Source organism: Pristiophorus japonicus, chromosome 15 (assembly GCF_044704955.1).
Source record: "Pristiophorus japonicus isolate sPriJap1 chromosome 15, sPriJap1.hap1, whole genome shotgun sequence".
Lineage (NCBI taxonomy): Eukaryota > Metazoa > Chordata > Chondrichthyes > Pristiophoridae > Pristiophorus > Pristiophorus japonicus.
This window is the reverse complement of record NC_091991.1, coordinates 14,949,952-14,967,356: the sequence shown is the minus strand read 5'-3', so window position 1 is coordinate 14,967,356 and position 17,405 is coordinate 14,949,952. Positions and strand designations below refer to the sequence as shown.

General features: G+C 45.4%; 1 protein-coding gene across 1 annotated transcript in view; it reads right to left on the bottom strand.

Moving 5' to 3' along the window:
• Positions 1 to 17,405, bottom strand: part of otogl (otogelin-like) — a 238,726-nt gene that overhangs the window by 30,839 nt on the left and 190,482 nt on the right. Inside the window, exons 45-49 of the mRNA XM_070901511.1 lie at positions 17,123 to 17,224; positions 14,292 to 14,396; positions 14,162 to 14,202; positions 11,577 to 11,640; positions 6,373 to 6,551 (exon numbers count right to left, since the gene is read on the bottom strand). Coding sequence (XP_070757612.1) covers positions 6,373 to 6,551; positions 11,577 to 11,640; positions 14,162 to 14,202; positions 14,292 to 14,396; positions 17,123 to 17,224 — 491 coding nt within the window. The remainder of the gene's footprint in view (positions 1 to 6,372; positions 6,552 to 11,576; positions 11,641 to 14,161; positions 14,203 to 14,291; positions 14,397 to 17,122; positions 17,225 to 17,405) is intronic.

Sequence of the window (17,405 nt, the reverse complement as noted above, 5' to 3'; positions counted from 1 at the left end):
ACACAGTAGCTCTCGTCTGTTCTGCTAGTGGCCATGCTCGCATGGTTTAAATCCCAGTTTCTCGTCGCCATTAATACGTCCTTACTACACAGTATAAATGCACACGAGGCCCATGCTTGAGAGAAGGTCAGTCTGTGACCTGTCCTTTATTCCTTCGCACTCAAGTGATGAAGGTGGGTGGAGCTTCCCCTTTTATACTTGAAGGTCCAGGTTAGGAGTGTCTCCCACCTAGTGGTCATTGTTCTCACAGTGTACAACTTAGGTCAGATTATACATGGGTTACAATGCTGGTTGAATACATGACACATACCACCAACATACCGCTCGGCAGAAGATTCATCATTGACATACCGCCAAGCGCTATGCACATTGTCCCCCATGTAGAACCGCCCACACACTGCCCAAAAAGTGCAAGTTTCATGACATACCACCGGAGCTGCATAGCGTTCTGGAGAAGGTGGTTTTACTTGATCTTAAGTGGGCGGTAGTGTTGGTGCCGCCATTATGAAATCGGGAACAGTCAGCAAAAGCAGCACCTCCGTATTTCAGAGGTAACCAGTGACTTTACAGTGCGATTTACATTTGGAAAGGTATTTCTACTGGTACTGAGTACATTATTAAGATAGAAGGCATTTGAATTAATATTTTTTTTAATTGAAAAATCATTTGAGTTTATCTCAGGATATTTGAGGAGATTCTGAAGATTTAAAAAGAATGGGGCCTGTACTATCTCAGCCTGTATTGCTGACTACCTGTCTAATGCAGGATCCAGATGGGAGAAGGTTAATTGAGCAGAATTATCAGGGTAAGGGAGGAGGTCGCAGACTGATGAGGAGGCGGAGGCCTTACCGCCAAAGGATTTTCAGGGAGAAGCGCTCATACTTGGACCTGACTGATCGACAGTGCACTCGAAGGCTGGGCATCCAAAAAGAGGTGATCAATGAGATTTGCCAGCTCATTAAGGCAGAACTGCATCCCAGTACCACCAACATTACTGCACACTCTGTCGAGGTGAAGGTGACTGCGGCACTTTCCTTTTATGCATGCGGCTGTTTTCGGGCATCAGCTGGAGACATATGCTGCATTTCTCAGCACGCTACTCATCGCTGCATTCGACAGGTAACCGCAGCACTGTATGCACGCCGGATGGAATTTATAAACTTCCCAATGACCAGGGAGGCGCAGAGTGAGAGGGCTTTGGGATTTGCACGCATTACCGGCTTCCCCAAGGGGCAGGGGTGCTGTTGACTCTACCCATATTGCCCTGCACGCACCATTACAGGAGGCAGAGGTATACCGAAACCGTAAGGGATTCCACTCCCTCAACGTACAGCTTGTCTGTGATGGTATGCAGCGCATAATGGCAGTGAATGCCTACTTTCCAGGGAGCATCCACGATGCGCACATCTTGCATGAGAGCACTTGTCTGACTTGTTGAGGTCTGAGCCACAAGGTAAATGCTGGATGCTGGGGGACAAAGGGTACGGCCTCACCATCTCGTTCTTGACCCCCCCCCTTGCGGAACCCTCAGACAGAAGCCGAGCAACAATATAATAAGAGCCATATAGCCACACTAATATTATCGAAAAGACAATTGGAGTGCTGAAGCAGCGCTTTCGATGCTTGGACCACTCGGCAGGCAGGCTGCAATATCACCCTGAGCAGGTTGCTCAGTTCACAGTGGTGTGCTGCATGTTGCATCATTTAGCAATCGTGCGGGGACAGGAATTGCCACAGGGGACTGCGGGACCACCTGAGGAGAGAGTGCAGGAGGCGGAGGAGGAAGAAGAGGAAAATGCGGGGGAGGAGGATGAGGAGGAGCTTCCAGATGAACCCATGGCACCACAGTGGAGGGCACTGCAAAATTGCTACGTCAGCAGCTCATAAATGAATGCTTTGCTTGAATGTGGAGAGCTGTGTTTTGGGACCCTGATGACTGTTACCCCATAGTTTGACATTGTACAAGAGTGCTTAAATTCAATTGAAACGTTTATGTAAAAATGTAAAAAAAATATAGAACAATTGTAAAACTTTGTAAAACTTATAGCTATAGCTTTGAACAGCTGTAACAACTTTAACAACTTGAAATAAACTTTAAAAAATCAAACCAACTACACTGTATTTTAAATTAACAATGAAAAATTGAGTACAATAAAGCACCCTTTACTGTTCTTGATCTCAACCTCAACCTCGACAGCATACACCCCCATCCTTCGAACTCACCGCCCCTTTCTTACTCCCGCCCTTCCCTTTCCCACTGCCCCTGAGCCAGGACTTCTGCGTGGTGGTACCAAGCTAGCCCGCAGCCCAAAAACTGCTGCTGTCGTTGGGTGTGAGACATTGCAGGCGCAATGAATGGGGCCTCAGGAGAAGCTCGTGATCCGGAAGGCATGGCTTCAGGGCTGGAAGCTGCTGGCAGCTCCCCACCTCAGGTGCAGTCAACCCGACTATTATGGCACGGGGACATTCCGCGCCATATCACGATCCCGTCGATTACCGCATGGCATCGACAGAGTCGGCGGTTCATTCCATTGCGGTGATCAGATGCAACATATCCTCCGACTGTCATTCTGATAGCGCCGTGATGTTTCTGGTTATCGTAGCCATGGCCTTGAGCAGCTCTCGACCTATTTCGACAGTGGCCTGTAACAGACGCACCATGTGCTGGTACACACCTATCTGTCTTGCAGCAATGGACCTTTTCTGCACCAACCTCCGTTGCTGCGGCAAAGGCGCTGCAACGCTGGGGGTGTGTTGCTGCCCACCGCTTGGTCCCGCAGAATCCGAGGAGGCATGGGGGAATCCCCTGAATATCGAGTCGGTGTGGGAGGATGTTCCAGCTGGCCCAGATGGAACTGTTAAATCCTCTTCCGTCTCCACCACCACCTCCGCTTCCTCTTCCCCTTCAAATCTCTGGCAGGGGTGAAGTCGGGAGTGGGCTGGGTGACGCCGAGGTGGAGGGAGTGGGTCTGTCGTCTGGTCTCTTTGCAGAGGGCTGGTCTGAATCCTCCGAGTCTGGAAGTACAAAACAACATTTAAAAGCGCTTGGCACCAGGGGAGAGGTCAGGGTTACATGAGTACATGAGTACAGGGTTACATGAGTACATGAGTACAGCGACGTAGCGCAGTCTTTCTTAAATGTCCGCCACTGCTGCATACATACATATCGCAGACAGACAATACATATATGCATTGCGTTACATGTCCCCAACATTGCAGTACATCACATGAGCCCAACATTACAATGCAATAAACTTACATTACACGAGTCCAACATTACAATTACAGTTACATTACATGACATTACACAACCGCAATACAGACTGGTGATTGTATTGAACTGACCATTCTGTGTGGCTGGGTCAGCTCCATCGCCAGTGGTGACATGGCCTTGAGCAGCTCTCGACCTATGTCGACACTGGCCTGTGACAGATGCACAATGTCCTGGTATGCGCCAAGGCACGGATCTCAATCTCCGTCAAGGGTTCTTGCGGTGGGGGTCCTCCCCCCATACGCCGCTGAACCGCTGCTATTACAGATGTCTTCTTCTGCAGAAATTAAAGTAAATGAAAGTAAAAATCTTCAATCCATTTAACATCGCACACACACAGGTTCACACACACACACACACACACAGGTTCACACATCAAAACACTGGGTTGATCCTCTTGTCATTGCCTGAAAGCACAAATACATCACTGTAACCTTGGGATAAATAACATCATCCATGTGACACTGAACCAACATTTATATGGTACATGGCACATGGGGGGTGCATAAATAAAATCATTACTTACTCTTGCTACCCTCATCAGGTCGTTCCACCTTTTACGACACCTTTCTCCACTGCATACAAAGGTACTTGTGGAGGAGACAGCCTCCCCGATGTCGTCACATATTTTGTTGTTCTCCTTTGTGGGGGGCTTTCCATGACCACCCTTCGTTAAGTCAGAGTATCTCTCCGTGATGTTCCCCAGCAGGGCAGGTAGCTCCGTCTCGTCGAAAGCGGGTGCCCTTAACGTCCCATCCTGCTCAATATTCCTGTGCTTCGACTTCTTTTTCAGCATTTCCATTATATTTATATTTATTATGTGATTTTTTTATTTATAAAATATGTATTATTATTGACATTGTATTATTATTATTTGTTATTAATATTATTTAACTCTGGAATCTCTGATGAAAACAACTGACCCTCGAATACTTTGCTGTTCCATCTCACTCTCTCTCCCTTGACTTCAAGTCTCTGCGCATGCGCAGGTGACCCCGACCCCCGAAATCGCGGGGAAAAAGCATCTGTAAAAAAAAAAACGGGCAAAAAAAAATTTGCGCATGCGCAGTGACGTGTCACACCGTCCATCGACAAGAAAGTTGATCTTGATCGACGATTGCTGCATACTACCCACTGCACACCGCTCGCACACCGCCAACATTTTTTTCACCAAACTAGCGTTCTTCGGTCTTGGCGGTATTCCGGCGGTTTTAAACAACGCACCGCCGGAGTACCGCCGAGAAATGGGTGGACCTTACGTCCTAATGAATTTTGGGCCCCAAGTGCAGTCTCACCAGGGCTCTATATATTTGCAGTAAGATGTCTTTACTCTTATACTCAAATCCTCTTGTAATAAAAGGCCAGCATACTATTTGCTTTCTTAATTGCTTGCTGTACCTGCATGTTAACGTTCAGTGGTTGTGTACAAGGACACCCAGGTCCCTCTGAACACCAACATTTCCCAATCTCTCACCATTTAAAAAATACTCTGCTTTTTTATTTTTCCTGCCAAAGTGGATAACTTCACATTACTCCACATTATACTTAATTTGCCAAGTTCTTGCCCACTCACTTAGCCTATCTATATCCCCTTGAAGTCTCTTTTTATCCTCCTCACAACTTACATTCCCACATAGCTTTGTACCATCAGCAAACTTGGATATATTATTGGATATATTGTTTTCTGTCCGTTAACCAATCCTCAATCCATGCGAGTATATTACTCCCAGTCCCATGAGCCCTAATTTTGTTCAAGTTGTCCCTAAAAGATTTTTTTATGGCAGGAATATCCGGAAGCAGTTGTGCTGTGTAAAATACAACTCACATTTAGAACAGCTACATTTATCAACAATATTGACAAAAATTATAGGTTCATTGAAAAAAGCCAACAACTTGCATTTATATAGCACCTTTAACATTAAAAAGTTCCAAGGGGCTTTGGAGGTATGAGGAAAATGGACACTGAATCAATGAGTGAGAGGTTAGAAGGGGCGGCCAATAGCCTGGTTGAAGTAGTGGGTTTTAAGGTGTCTTAAAGCAGAAGCAGAGGCGCTTAGGGAGCAATTCCGAGAGGGGGAGTTACATGGCAGAAGACATGGGCAACAATGGTGGGCGAAGAAAGGAATGAGCACAAAAGAAGCCAGGTAGAGAGGAACGGACAATTCGGGTGGGTTGTAGGAGGTTGTGGAGATTAGTGGGGGTGGGGTCAGGGGGAGAGGAGGGCCAAGGCAAGACCATGACGGGGTTTAAAGACAAGGTCCAGAATTTTACATTTGAGGCATTGAGGAACCAGATGGTCAGTGAGGACAGAATGGGATAGTTGAGCAGGACACAGTACTCAATAAGATATGGCTAGCAAAGTTTTGGATGAGTTGGAGTTAATGGAATATGCAGGATGGAAAGCTGATAGCAAAAACATTGGACTAATCAAGTTTAGAGATGACTGCGGCATGTATTAAGATTTCAGCAGTAGATTGGCTGAGGCTAGGGCAGGGAGAGGTGATGTTACGGAGGTAGAAGTAGGCAGTCTTTGGATGGCGAGCACATGGGGTTAGAAACTCAGCTGTTAAATAGAACACGTGGAGAGGTGGAGCTGTGCATCATTGACAGACATGTGGAAGCTGACAAGGGTCAGTGTGCAGATGAGGAGGAAGAGAGGGTCAATAATGAAACCTTGGGGATTTCAGAGATGGTGGCACGGGGTTGAAGAGAAGCCAATGCTGGAGATGCTCTGGCTATAATTAGATAGGTAAGAATGGAACTGAGAGATGGCACTCAATACACAGCTGTACAACTGGAAAGAGGTTTTGGAGGAGAATGGTATAGCTGACCATATCAAAGGCTGCAGAGAGGTCAAGGGGGTAATCACACCATGGTCAAAGTCACAGATAATGTAGTTTGTGATTTGGGTTCGGGCCATTCTGGTGCTATGGGAGAAGCTGGAAACCAGATTGGAGGGTTTCAGATAGGGAGTATAGAATAGCTTTTTTAATATTGAAAAATGTAATTATTAACTGAAGACATTTTGCAGCACTTTTTTCCACCTGCATGTGGTTTTACAATTTTCAAAAATCAAATGACTATAATGTTTATAAACTTACAGCTTCACATTTTGCGGAACAGCTAACTATTGACACTTCCATTGAAGGAGACTCTGTGGCAGGAGCTGTGCTCTGCAAACAATTTGCTATGTAACATTGGTCACCTTCGAGGGGCTGAAATAGTGACTGGCCAGGTTTCAATGCGGTGACATCTTGGAATAGGCAGACATCAGCCTTTTCTGAAACAATAGTTTATACATTAAATATTTATCCTAATTAATAACTACATTTATTTTATCCAAATTATTCCGGTAAAAATAGCTTGGATTATTACTTTCTTAACACTACTGCATTAAAAAACAAGTTCTTAGCAAAGTGCTATTTACAATGTATTTGGATTTAACAATACACAATAAAACATACTAGTCAAACCTTTGAAGAGTTAAATTTATTTGAAAAGATGCAGATTCCAGAATCAGCACACAGTACATTAAAACTGCTTAATAGTAATACACTTTATCTATTTGTGTCTTCATTTGTAAATATTTCTTAATGGCTTAATTTATGCCATATATTTATTGGATGTTGTACATTTATAATTTATTTCACAATTTATGGGGATGGCATCACATCACTGTTTACTTTGAGTTTGTTTCAAAATTCAATTAAAGGGAAAACATAGAAACATAGAAAATAGGTGCAAGAGTAGGCCATTCGGCCCTTCGAGCCTGCACCACCATTCAATGAGTTCATGGCTGAACATGCAACTTCAGTATCCCATTCCTGCTTTCTCGCCATACCCCTTGATCCCCCTAGTAGTAAGGACTACATCTAACTCCTTTTTGAATATATTTAGTGAATTGGCCGCAACAACTTTCTGTGGTAGAGAATTCCACAGGTTCACCACTCTCTGGGTGAAGAAGTTTCTCCTCATCTCGGTCCTAAATGGCTTCCCCCTTATCCTTAGACTGTGTCCCCTGGTTCTGGACTTCCCCAAAATTGGGAACATTCTTCCTGCATCTAACCTGTCTAAACCCGTCAGAATTTTAAACGTTTCTATGAGATCCCCTCTCATTCTTCTGAACTCCAGTGAATACAAGCCGAGTTGATCCAGTCTTTCTTGATATGTCAGTCCCGCCATCCCAGGAATCAGTCTGGTGAACCTTCGCTGTACTCCCTCAATAGCAAAAATGTCCTTCCTCAAGTTAGGAGACCAAAACTGTACACAATACTCCAGGTGTGGCCTCACCAAGGCCCTGTACAACTGTAGCAACATCTCCCTGCCCCTGTACTCAAATCCCCTCGCTATGAAGGCCAACATGCCATGTGCTTTCTTAACCGCCTGCTGTACCTGCATGCCAACCTTCAATGACTGATGTACCATGACACCCAGGTCTCGTTGCACCTCCCCTTTTCCTAATCTGTCACCATTCAGATAATAGTCTGTCTCTCTGTTTTTACCACCAAAGTGGATAACCTCATATTTATCCACATTATACTTCATCTGCCATGCATTTGCCCACTCACCTAACCTATCCAAGACACCCTGCAGCCTCATAGCATCCTCCTCGCAGCTCACACTGCCACCCAACTGGGAGTTAGAGTGGCACACTGCCTTTTCACCTCTGGAATTTGAGTTCAATTCTAGGCTAGGCAGATGGAATGAAAATCTTTTTTCTCAAGTTGCTGTAAGTGTCCTATAAAAACTGAATTTGTGATGTTTTAACTTAATTTCAAATGCAACATAGATCCACAATGCAGGACACCCAGAATACAAAACTCGACTGAAGAGTGCCCAGTACCCGGGGACTGGGAGAAATTTGGAACTCAGCAGAGGAGGACAAAGGGTTTGATTAGGGCAGGGAAAATGGAGTACGAGAAGAAGCTTGCAGGGAACATTAAGACGGATTGCAAAAGTTTCTATAGATATGTAAAGAGAAAAAGGTTAGTAAAGTCAAACGTCGGTCCTCTGCAGTCAGAATCAGGGGAAGTCATAACGGGGAACAAAGAAATGGCGGACCAATTGAACAAGTACTTTGGTTCGGTATTCACTGAGGAGGACACAAACAGCCTTCCGGATATAAAAGGGGTCGGAGGGTCTAGTAAGGAGGAGGAACTGAGGGAAATCCTTATTAGTCGGGAAATCGTGTTGGGGAAATTGATGGGATTGAAGGCCGATAAATCCCCAGGGCCTGATGGACTGCATCCCAGAGTACTTAAGGAGGTGGCCTTGGAAATAGTGGATGCATTGACAGTCATTTTCCAACATTCCATTGACTCTGGATCAGTTCCTATGGAGCGGAGGGTAGCCAATGTAACCCCACTTTTTAAAAAAGGAGGGAGAGAGAAAACAGGGAATTATAGACCGGTCAGCCTGACATCGGTAGTGGGTAAAATGATGGAATCAATTATTAAGGATGTCATAGCAGTGCATTTGGAAAGAGGTAATATGATAGGTCCAAGTCAGCATGGATTGTGAAAGGGAAATCATGCTTGACAAACCTTCTGGAATTTTTTGAGGATGCTTCCAGTAGAGTGGACAAGGGAGAACCAGTTGATGTGGTATATTTGGACTTTCAGAAGGCTTTCGACAAGGTCCCACACAAGAGATTAATGTGCAAAGTTAAAGCACACGGGATTGGGGGTAGTGTGCTGACATGGATTGAGAACCGGTTGTCAGACAGGAAGCAAAGAGTAGGAGTAAATGGGGACTTTTCAGAATGGCAGGCAGTGACTAGTGGGGTACCGCAAGGTTCTGTGCTGGGGCCCCAGCTGTTTACACTGTACATTAATGATTTAGACGAGGGGATTAAATGTAGTATCTCCAAATTTGCGGATGACACTAAGTTGGGTGGCAGTGTGAGCTGCGAGGAGGATGCTATGAGGCTGCAGAGCGACTTGGATAGGTTAGGTGAGTGGGCAAATGCATGGCAGATGAAGTATAATGTGGATAAATGTGAGGTTATCCACTTTGGTGGTAAAAACAGAGCGACAGACTATTATCTGAATGGTGACAGATTAGGAAAAGGGGAGGTGCAAAGAGACCTGGGTGTCATGGTACATCAGTCATTGAAGGTTGGCATGCAGGTACAGCAGGCGGTTAAGAAAGCAAATGGCATGTTGGCCTTCATAGCGAGGGGATTTGAGTACAGGGGCAGGGAGGTGTTGCTACAATTGTACAGGGCCTTGGTGAGGCCACACCTGGAGTATTGTGTACAGTTTTGGTCTCCTAACCTGAGGAAGGACATTCTTGCTATTGAGGGAGTGCAGCGAAGGTTCACCAGACTGATTCCCGGGATGGCGGGACTGACCTATCAAGAAAGACTGGATCAACTGGGCTTGTATTCACTGGAGTTCAGAAGAATGAGAGGGGACCTCATAGAAACGTTTAAAATTCTGACGGGGTTAGACAGGTTAGATGCAGGAAGAATGTTCCCAATGTTGGGGAAGTCCAGAACCAGGGGACACAGTCTAAGGATAAGGGGGAAGCCATTTAGGACCGAGATGAGGAGGAATTTCTTCACCCAGAGAGTGGTGAACCTGTGGAATTCTCTACCACAGAAAGTTGTTGAGGCCAATTCACTAAATATATTCAAAAAGGAGTTAGATGAAGTCCTTACTACTAGGGGAATCAAGGGGTATGGTGAGAAAGCAGGAATGGGGTACTGAAGTTGCATGTTCAGCCATGAACTCATTGAATGGCGGTGCAGGCTAGAAGGGCCGAATGGCCTACTCCTGCACCTATTTTCTATGTTTCTATGTTTCTATGAGGTCCATGGTGAGAAGTAGGGAAAGAAAATAGCACTGGCTCTGGAGGAGAAGGCTGGGCTGAAATTCTTTGGCCATTTCTGCAGACTCTACTGTAAATTCAGCAGGAGTCTGCCAGTATAGACTAAAACTTCACTGGGACCTGGATACGGCAGGCCTTCAGCCTTGTACTGCAGTACGGGATAACCTTGTGGGGGTGGGGGGGGGGGGGGGGCGGAGAGCCTCCATATGCCCCTACAAGGCTATTATCTGTCCTCACAAAGTTATTAATATGAAGGAAAAATAATTCTGGGTAATCTGACCCCCTCTCCATCTCATTGTCCCAACAGAGTTAAACTTTTTCATTTTATTTCTATTTGACAAAAAGTATCAATGTTCACATCTGATGAAAGGTCATTGGCCTGTAACATTGCGGGTAATTTTAACCCCCAACAATGGGTAGGATTGGGTCGGGTGGGAAGTTAAAATATTAAACATTTCAAATCCAATCCCAAGCCGCTTTGAGCCCGCCCACTTCTGGTTTTGATGGAGACGGGGCAAGGGATGAGCAACCAATCCGCTCTCAGGAGCCGGGTCGAGCATTGAAACCTTTTAAGTAGGCTGCGCGCCTCCATTTTAACAATGCTTCTATTTTTAACTGATGTCGGCCAGATGTCCCGGGCCGCGGGAAACTGAGCAGGTAAAAGGAGGCGATAAGGGCTGGATCCATAAGGCAAGTGCCTTTACAGCACTGCTTGTGGGCCAGGAGGAGCAGGTGTGTTTCCTCCAGGCCTAACAAGTTAAGCCTATTAACCCCCATCCCACCCCCAGCCAGCTATGACCTGTCCACTGCCCCGACCCTCCAATATTCCCCCAACTGCGCCCCCCCTCCACTCCGCACGATCGCCGACCCCCACCACCACTAAACCTACCTGCCGCCAGGTGGGGAAACTGGAAAAATATTCAAACACTTCCTCGAGTTAAAACTTCATGGCGTTCGGGGAAACCCACACTTCGGGGTTTCCTGGCCAAAACTCCTCCCCCTCCAACTCCGAAACCACGCCCCAGTAAATATTGGGGCCATTAACTGTTTCTATCTCCACAGATGCTGCCTGATCTGCTGAGTGCGTCTATCAGTTTCTATATTTATTTCAATGTTCACTCTGTTTTCTTACAGGGAATTGGAATTTTAAGACATAAATTCAACAAAACTGAAAAAGAAATCAGGAAACATATCTTGGAAGTGATGATCTGTGGTCGTACCTTGCTGAACTGAAACCTGAGGAACAATGCTTTACTTTTACAAGCAACAAAATTTGAAAGCAGGAACAAATTGTAACTAAAGCAAATGCAGGGTCGCATTGCCTTGTAGTGCAGTACCATATCTTGGACCATGTAACAAGTCGATGCAAAAAATGCACAGTGTTTTAAGAACATTTATTATTCAGCTAAAGCTCATAACTGGACAAAATTAACCAAAATCTACCGAAACACAGCTTATAATACAGGGAACTTACTGCAGATAGAACGAGTACAGCCACAGATATTTTGAAAGCCAGGGTCCTCTGTTAGAACTTCGCCCTGATTTTTTGTTTAAATAAAAAATGGCATCCAATAAAATTGTAAATTAAAGGCAAATGAACTTTATAACTATTACAAAAAGAATTGCAAGAAAAAATTACAAAAAAATAACAGGCAAACTATTGCATCCTAGTGATATTATTGGTTAAAAATGTGATCATTACGGTTTGATAAACCCTTCAGCCCAAGAACAAGTTCAGTAATGGTGTTGCTTTCTAGCTTTTAACAGTCATGATAAATGTTCCAGTATTTTGTATCCTGAACAAAAATATGAGTAATTAAAGCACTACAAAATTTAATCATCTATCAGCCTCTTATCAGAGGTAAAAAAAACACTGGAATGTTTATTATAACCATCATATTAGAGTGCAGTTATACTACATTGTGTCAATGTAAGGTGTTTGCAGCTGAACATCAACATGAAAAGTAGTAGGGGGAGAAATTGGGTGTATTTGCACCTCCCGTTTGCCCAGCATTGAAGCACTGACCACACTTGATCAGCTCCACTGGGCAGGCCACATAGTTCGCATGCCAGACATGAGACTCCCAAAGCAAGCGCTCTACTCGGAGCTCCTTCACGGCAAATGAACCAAAGTTGGGCAGCGGAAATGTTACAAGGACGCCCTCAAAGCCTCCCTGATAAAAGTGCAACATCCCACTGACACCTGGGAGTCCCTGGCCAAAGACCGCCCTAAGTGGAGGAAGTGCACCTGGGAGGGTGCTGAGCACCTCGAGTCTCGTCGCCGAGAGCATGCAGAAATCAAGCGCAGGCAGCGGAAAGAGCGTGAGGCAAACCAGTCCCACCTACCCCTTTTCTTCAAAGACTATCTGTCCCACCTGTGACAGGGACTGTGGTTCTCATATTAGCCACCTAAGGACTCATTTTTAGAGTGGAAGCAAGTCTTCCTCGATTCCGAGGGACTGCCTATGACGATGAATGGGGCGCAAATTACTTTGTGATCGGGCACGGCGCCGCGAACGACTCCCACTAAATTCGGCAGAGATTTAGCGGCGGCGCTACGGCATTGCGCCCCGGTCTCCTGCGCCCGGAGATCGTGACGTCATCGCCGTATGCATCGTCCCATTAGCTCGCTAGCCTCTAAATTGGGTTTTGCCACATGAAGCTGCACTGGGCAATAACAGCGACATCTTCTAGGGGTGCGTACCCGGCTGCCCGCCACTGCTGGGCGAAGTTTAAAGGGGAGGTGGCCGGCTCTTGCTGATAAAAAACCTGCTTCACTTCCCATTCTGCTGGTGCTTTGGTCGCAGGGTCAGTGCCACAATCGTTCAGCTGCTTGAGTAGCGGGCTGATCGCGCGGCACCCCCGCTCCCCGGTGGTCCAGGTAGGTGGGTTCCTCGTATGCAGATTGGGCCCTTTCCTTTAATTCAGGGAGGAGCCCCTCATACACGGCAGCGCTACACAGCCCAGTGAGCCGTGTGCCCCGCTACCGCCCCAGGAAGGAAGTAGAGTGCTTGATTTAGCGCTCCACTTCCTTTTAGGGGCGGTAACCCCAATTTATCGCTAGCGGGACGAGACTTCTGCGTCTGCCGCAAAGTCTCGTGCCTCGCGAGCGTTACGGCCCCCAAACGGGGCGGTACCCAATTTCTAGGCTGTAGTGTCCTATCCTATATCTCCTACATTGAAGCCAAACAGTGCAATAATGGCCTCTTAAAAGGTGTCTCACATCACTTAGGTTCGCACAGCATAAGCTCATCTCCAATAATCAGTTCATCAGTTGGCAGCCTCTCTGAGGTCAGCCCTGCGGAATTGCTAAAATCAGTACAGAACCTGTCCGTTCTTGTGCTTGTGAGTGGAGCGCATGTTAAATACAATACCCGGTGCTACGGTAACTAGCTGGTGTTACATTCAGTGAGCACTCAGCACACCATTACAGGAGCCCATTTAAACAGGAAAGCTTTCCAATGATTTTGAAGTTGGCAGCTGTGCTGTGATCTGGTGTGCCAGAGACTGCCAGGAAGAACAACGGAGGTGAGTGCACACTTTCCTTATACTCAACTGTGTGGCTCGGGGTCTGTGCTTGATATGGGGGAGCAAATTTTAGCTAATTTTTGTGGCTCTGTGCAAAGAGGAACTTGAGCCTGCAGATCAACTGAAAGATCAGCTGTTCCAGCATCAGCTACTTTACCAACTAGACCAGAGCAATGGATGAGAATGAAGTGTCAGCAGTACCCATTCCCACCGGGCTCCCACCACTGGCGGAGAGGTAGAGTGAGGCACCGCTCTAATTATTAAGATCCAGTCTGTATTTATTGGGAAACTATTATTGTAAGTTGACAACCATAACAACTGTAATAGACTCATTCTGGGAACTAGTCTGTGGTTTTCAGCATTTATACTATTCCCATTGCAAATTTCATCCTTTTATGTTCGAAATGTGGACATATTTAAAGGTATCCTTTGCAGCCACCCTTTTATACCCTTCTTGTTTTGAGGCATATATTAGTGGCACACTAGGTTCTAGATTACAATGCACTGATTTACATTACTAAATTAACATACCACTTTACACAACATAATGGTCGTGTTTTCACAGCTGCAGTCTGTAAAATAAGAAAAAAAAATTAAATGAACGGAATTAGTTTTGATTTATTCAAAATATTGTTTTCAATGATATATAATTCATAGTTACCACATTGCCAATCAGGGCAGCAGGCTCCTGCAACAAGGCTCTTGACTAGTTTAGTTCCAACTGCACAGCTCTTGTTGGGAGCAGGACACAAGTTTTCATCGCAGACTGCAGTTAAGGAGAAAATAGGAAAAACAAAAACAATTTCAAAACATTTTATTTAGTAAGATTTAAATTGATGAAGGTAGACTTAACAAATTGTTGCTCAGTTCAAGTCAGTGGTTACTTTTCTCTCAAAATTGCAGGGTGAAATAGATCGAAACAAGAGCCAACAATGCTAAACATTTTTTTTATAAAACTGGGAGAATAGTTTCAATGGCACCATACACTACGTAAAATACTTTTGACAGAAGAACTTTCTTAGATCGATTATCGTACAGTGGAAGCATTCAGTAAAAGAATGAGCAGAGGCAAAGGCGTATCAATGGAAATAAGGAGGCATTAGCAAAAAAGAATCATGAACAGAAAGAGTTGCAAAGGAGAAAGAGCAAAATCAAGTTCATAAAATACAGCTGAAGGGAGAGAGATCCAGAAATACAAAAACATATGCAGAATACTTGCCTACAACTGGCAGGTGAGTCATCTCCTCACCATCCATTTCTCCCAAAACTCACCTCTTCCTATCTTTTAGTCACTCCTTCCTCATACAACTGCAACACACACTCCAGCTGTGGTGGGTCCGGGGCAGCAGGGGTCAGTGGCGGATTGCGACACTACTCCTGGCTCCAGCCAGTGCTGCGGAAAGAATCTTCCCTAGATTGGGCTTGTTAAGCCCACCCTGCGAGGTTATCGGCCAACTAAAAGCAAGTGCTGCAAACACTGACAAACACTGCACAAAGGTGCATAGCTGCATCCAGGCTCCCCCATGACTCCATCCAGATGCTTATGGAGGGAGTCATAGCACGCAGGGAGATTCTCTTCCCTTCCAATGGGCGGAAGAGACCTCCCCAGGACACCAACGTAGCCTGGTTACACATTGCACAAGAGGGCACAAGCAGGGATGCTGTCAGGAGAAGCTGGCTGAGGTGTTGCAAACCTTTCAATATCTCAGTAGACCACGAAATGTTACTGCAAAGCCACACTCAACCTCATCCTGCTATGCCACCCATCACTCTGCCTTCCCTACCCTACTCCTGCACATCCTTACTCATACCAACTTACCTTGTACCTCCACTCATCCCTCTCTCTCTCTATCTACATTATCACATCCCCATCTCACTAGCCACACCTCACACTCATCCTTGTCCAATCGTACCAACTAACAACACACAAGGGTAGGCACTTAGGTCTTGCAGCCAATGTTCATGTAGAGTTTCTGCTAATATGTTATCAGTCATTGAAATCTTTATTTTGAGCACTTTGCATTCTTGGACAGATTTGTGTGCACCTTTGGAAGTGGCTTAATAAGTTGTAGTGAATGGTGATATATAAGGGTAGCCCCCACAATGAAGATTGTGAAAGCAATGGCTTGGGCATTGTTGGGATGCTTTGTGGTGCAGGCGTGAGGTGGTGCCAACCTGGCATAATCATGTGGCAGCCAGGGTGTACAGCATCAAGTGAAGTAAATCTGGCCATGGTGAGGGCATCCCTGGCATCACAGGCACCAATGTGGTAGTGTGCTGATGCCTTGTGTCCTGTATAGCATCAGGTGATTGCGGAGATGGTTGGTGTTGTTGATGGTGATTCTGGTGTCTTTAGTGATGTTGGTGTTGGGACTGATCGTGGTGGGATTCTGAGGACCAAGATGAGAATTTCTCAATGGCACTGATGCTGCTGGAATAGAAGGCAGCTGAAGGTGCAATGGAGAGAGAGATTGCTCCAAGGAGGTGACAGTAGATAGTGAGTTCACTGCAAACACCTCCAAACTGCATATAGCTCAAAAGTCTCTTCCGATTCCTATAGGCTTCAGCTTCTGAGATTGGGAAGTGAACAGCTGTGAAATGGTAACTTTTATACCACTTCTGCAGCTGTCAACTAGTCAAAGCAATGGCGAGTCATTGAGAACCCGACACACTTACCTGACGTGTTCCCCGAGGGATGTGAACCTCATAGAAAACTTGGACAAATGGTAAGTACCTGGTAAAATTATTCTTACATACCTTTAAAGTACCTCTTAATGATGTTAATTGGCTGGCCCTCAGCTTGGTGTCGGGTCTGTGAACCGCAGCCAGACCCGGCACTTTGGAAACTTACACGGAGGCAGGATCAGAGCGGACTTCAGCCCCGCTGTCAATCAGGGCCATTTTGACAGCGGGCCCACCTCCAAACCCGCACTCACAGGGCTGGTAAGATTCCGGCCTCAATTCCCTCTCACCATCACACAATCCCTGGCACCATCACACATATTCCTTTCTTTCTCCACTCTTTCTCTGCTTAACATATACATCAGAAAATCACCCCATGACTTTAATAAATGAATTGCTTCCACCCAAGCCTTTCTAAAACTTTGTAAATCCTGCACCTTTATAATCTGACCTCCTTGCCATAATAGTGCTCGGCATTAAGACAGGCTAAAACGTAACCAGTGGAAGATTGGATTCTATCAAAAGTAGTCAGCCTGAATTTGTAAATGTAAAAGTTGGCTGTTTAAATACCATCCTGAATCACAATGATATTTGAAAAGAAATGCAGCAAAAAAAAAAATAGCTTTGCACAATTTTAATACATGCACAGGAAATACAAGTTTTCAGCCAAAGATAGAAAACTATTTTATTTCCTAATGACAAAATATTTATCCTTTGTTTATCACCGTGTCTATTTCAAAATGCTCACAGAACTTTACATGAATTGCTAACCAAACAGATTATAAGTGACAAAGTCACTATTTCACTCACCACAGTGGTATAGTGGACAGCAGCGATCGGTGGTGTTGAGATCTACTGCAAGAACATCTCCTTCATGGCAGGTAGGAATTGGGTCAATGCATGACTCACACACTGGAAAATTGGAAAGGAGCTTTTGATATTTATCTTAGGTTTAGAAACATAGAAACATAGAAAATAAATGCAGGAGCAAGCCATTCAGCCCTTCGAGCCTGCATCGCCATTCAATATGATCATAGCTGATCATGCAACCTCAGTACCCCACCCCTGCCTTCTCTCTATACCCGCTGATCCA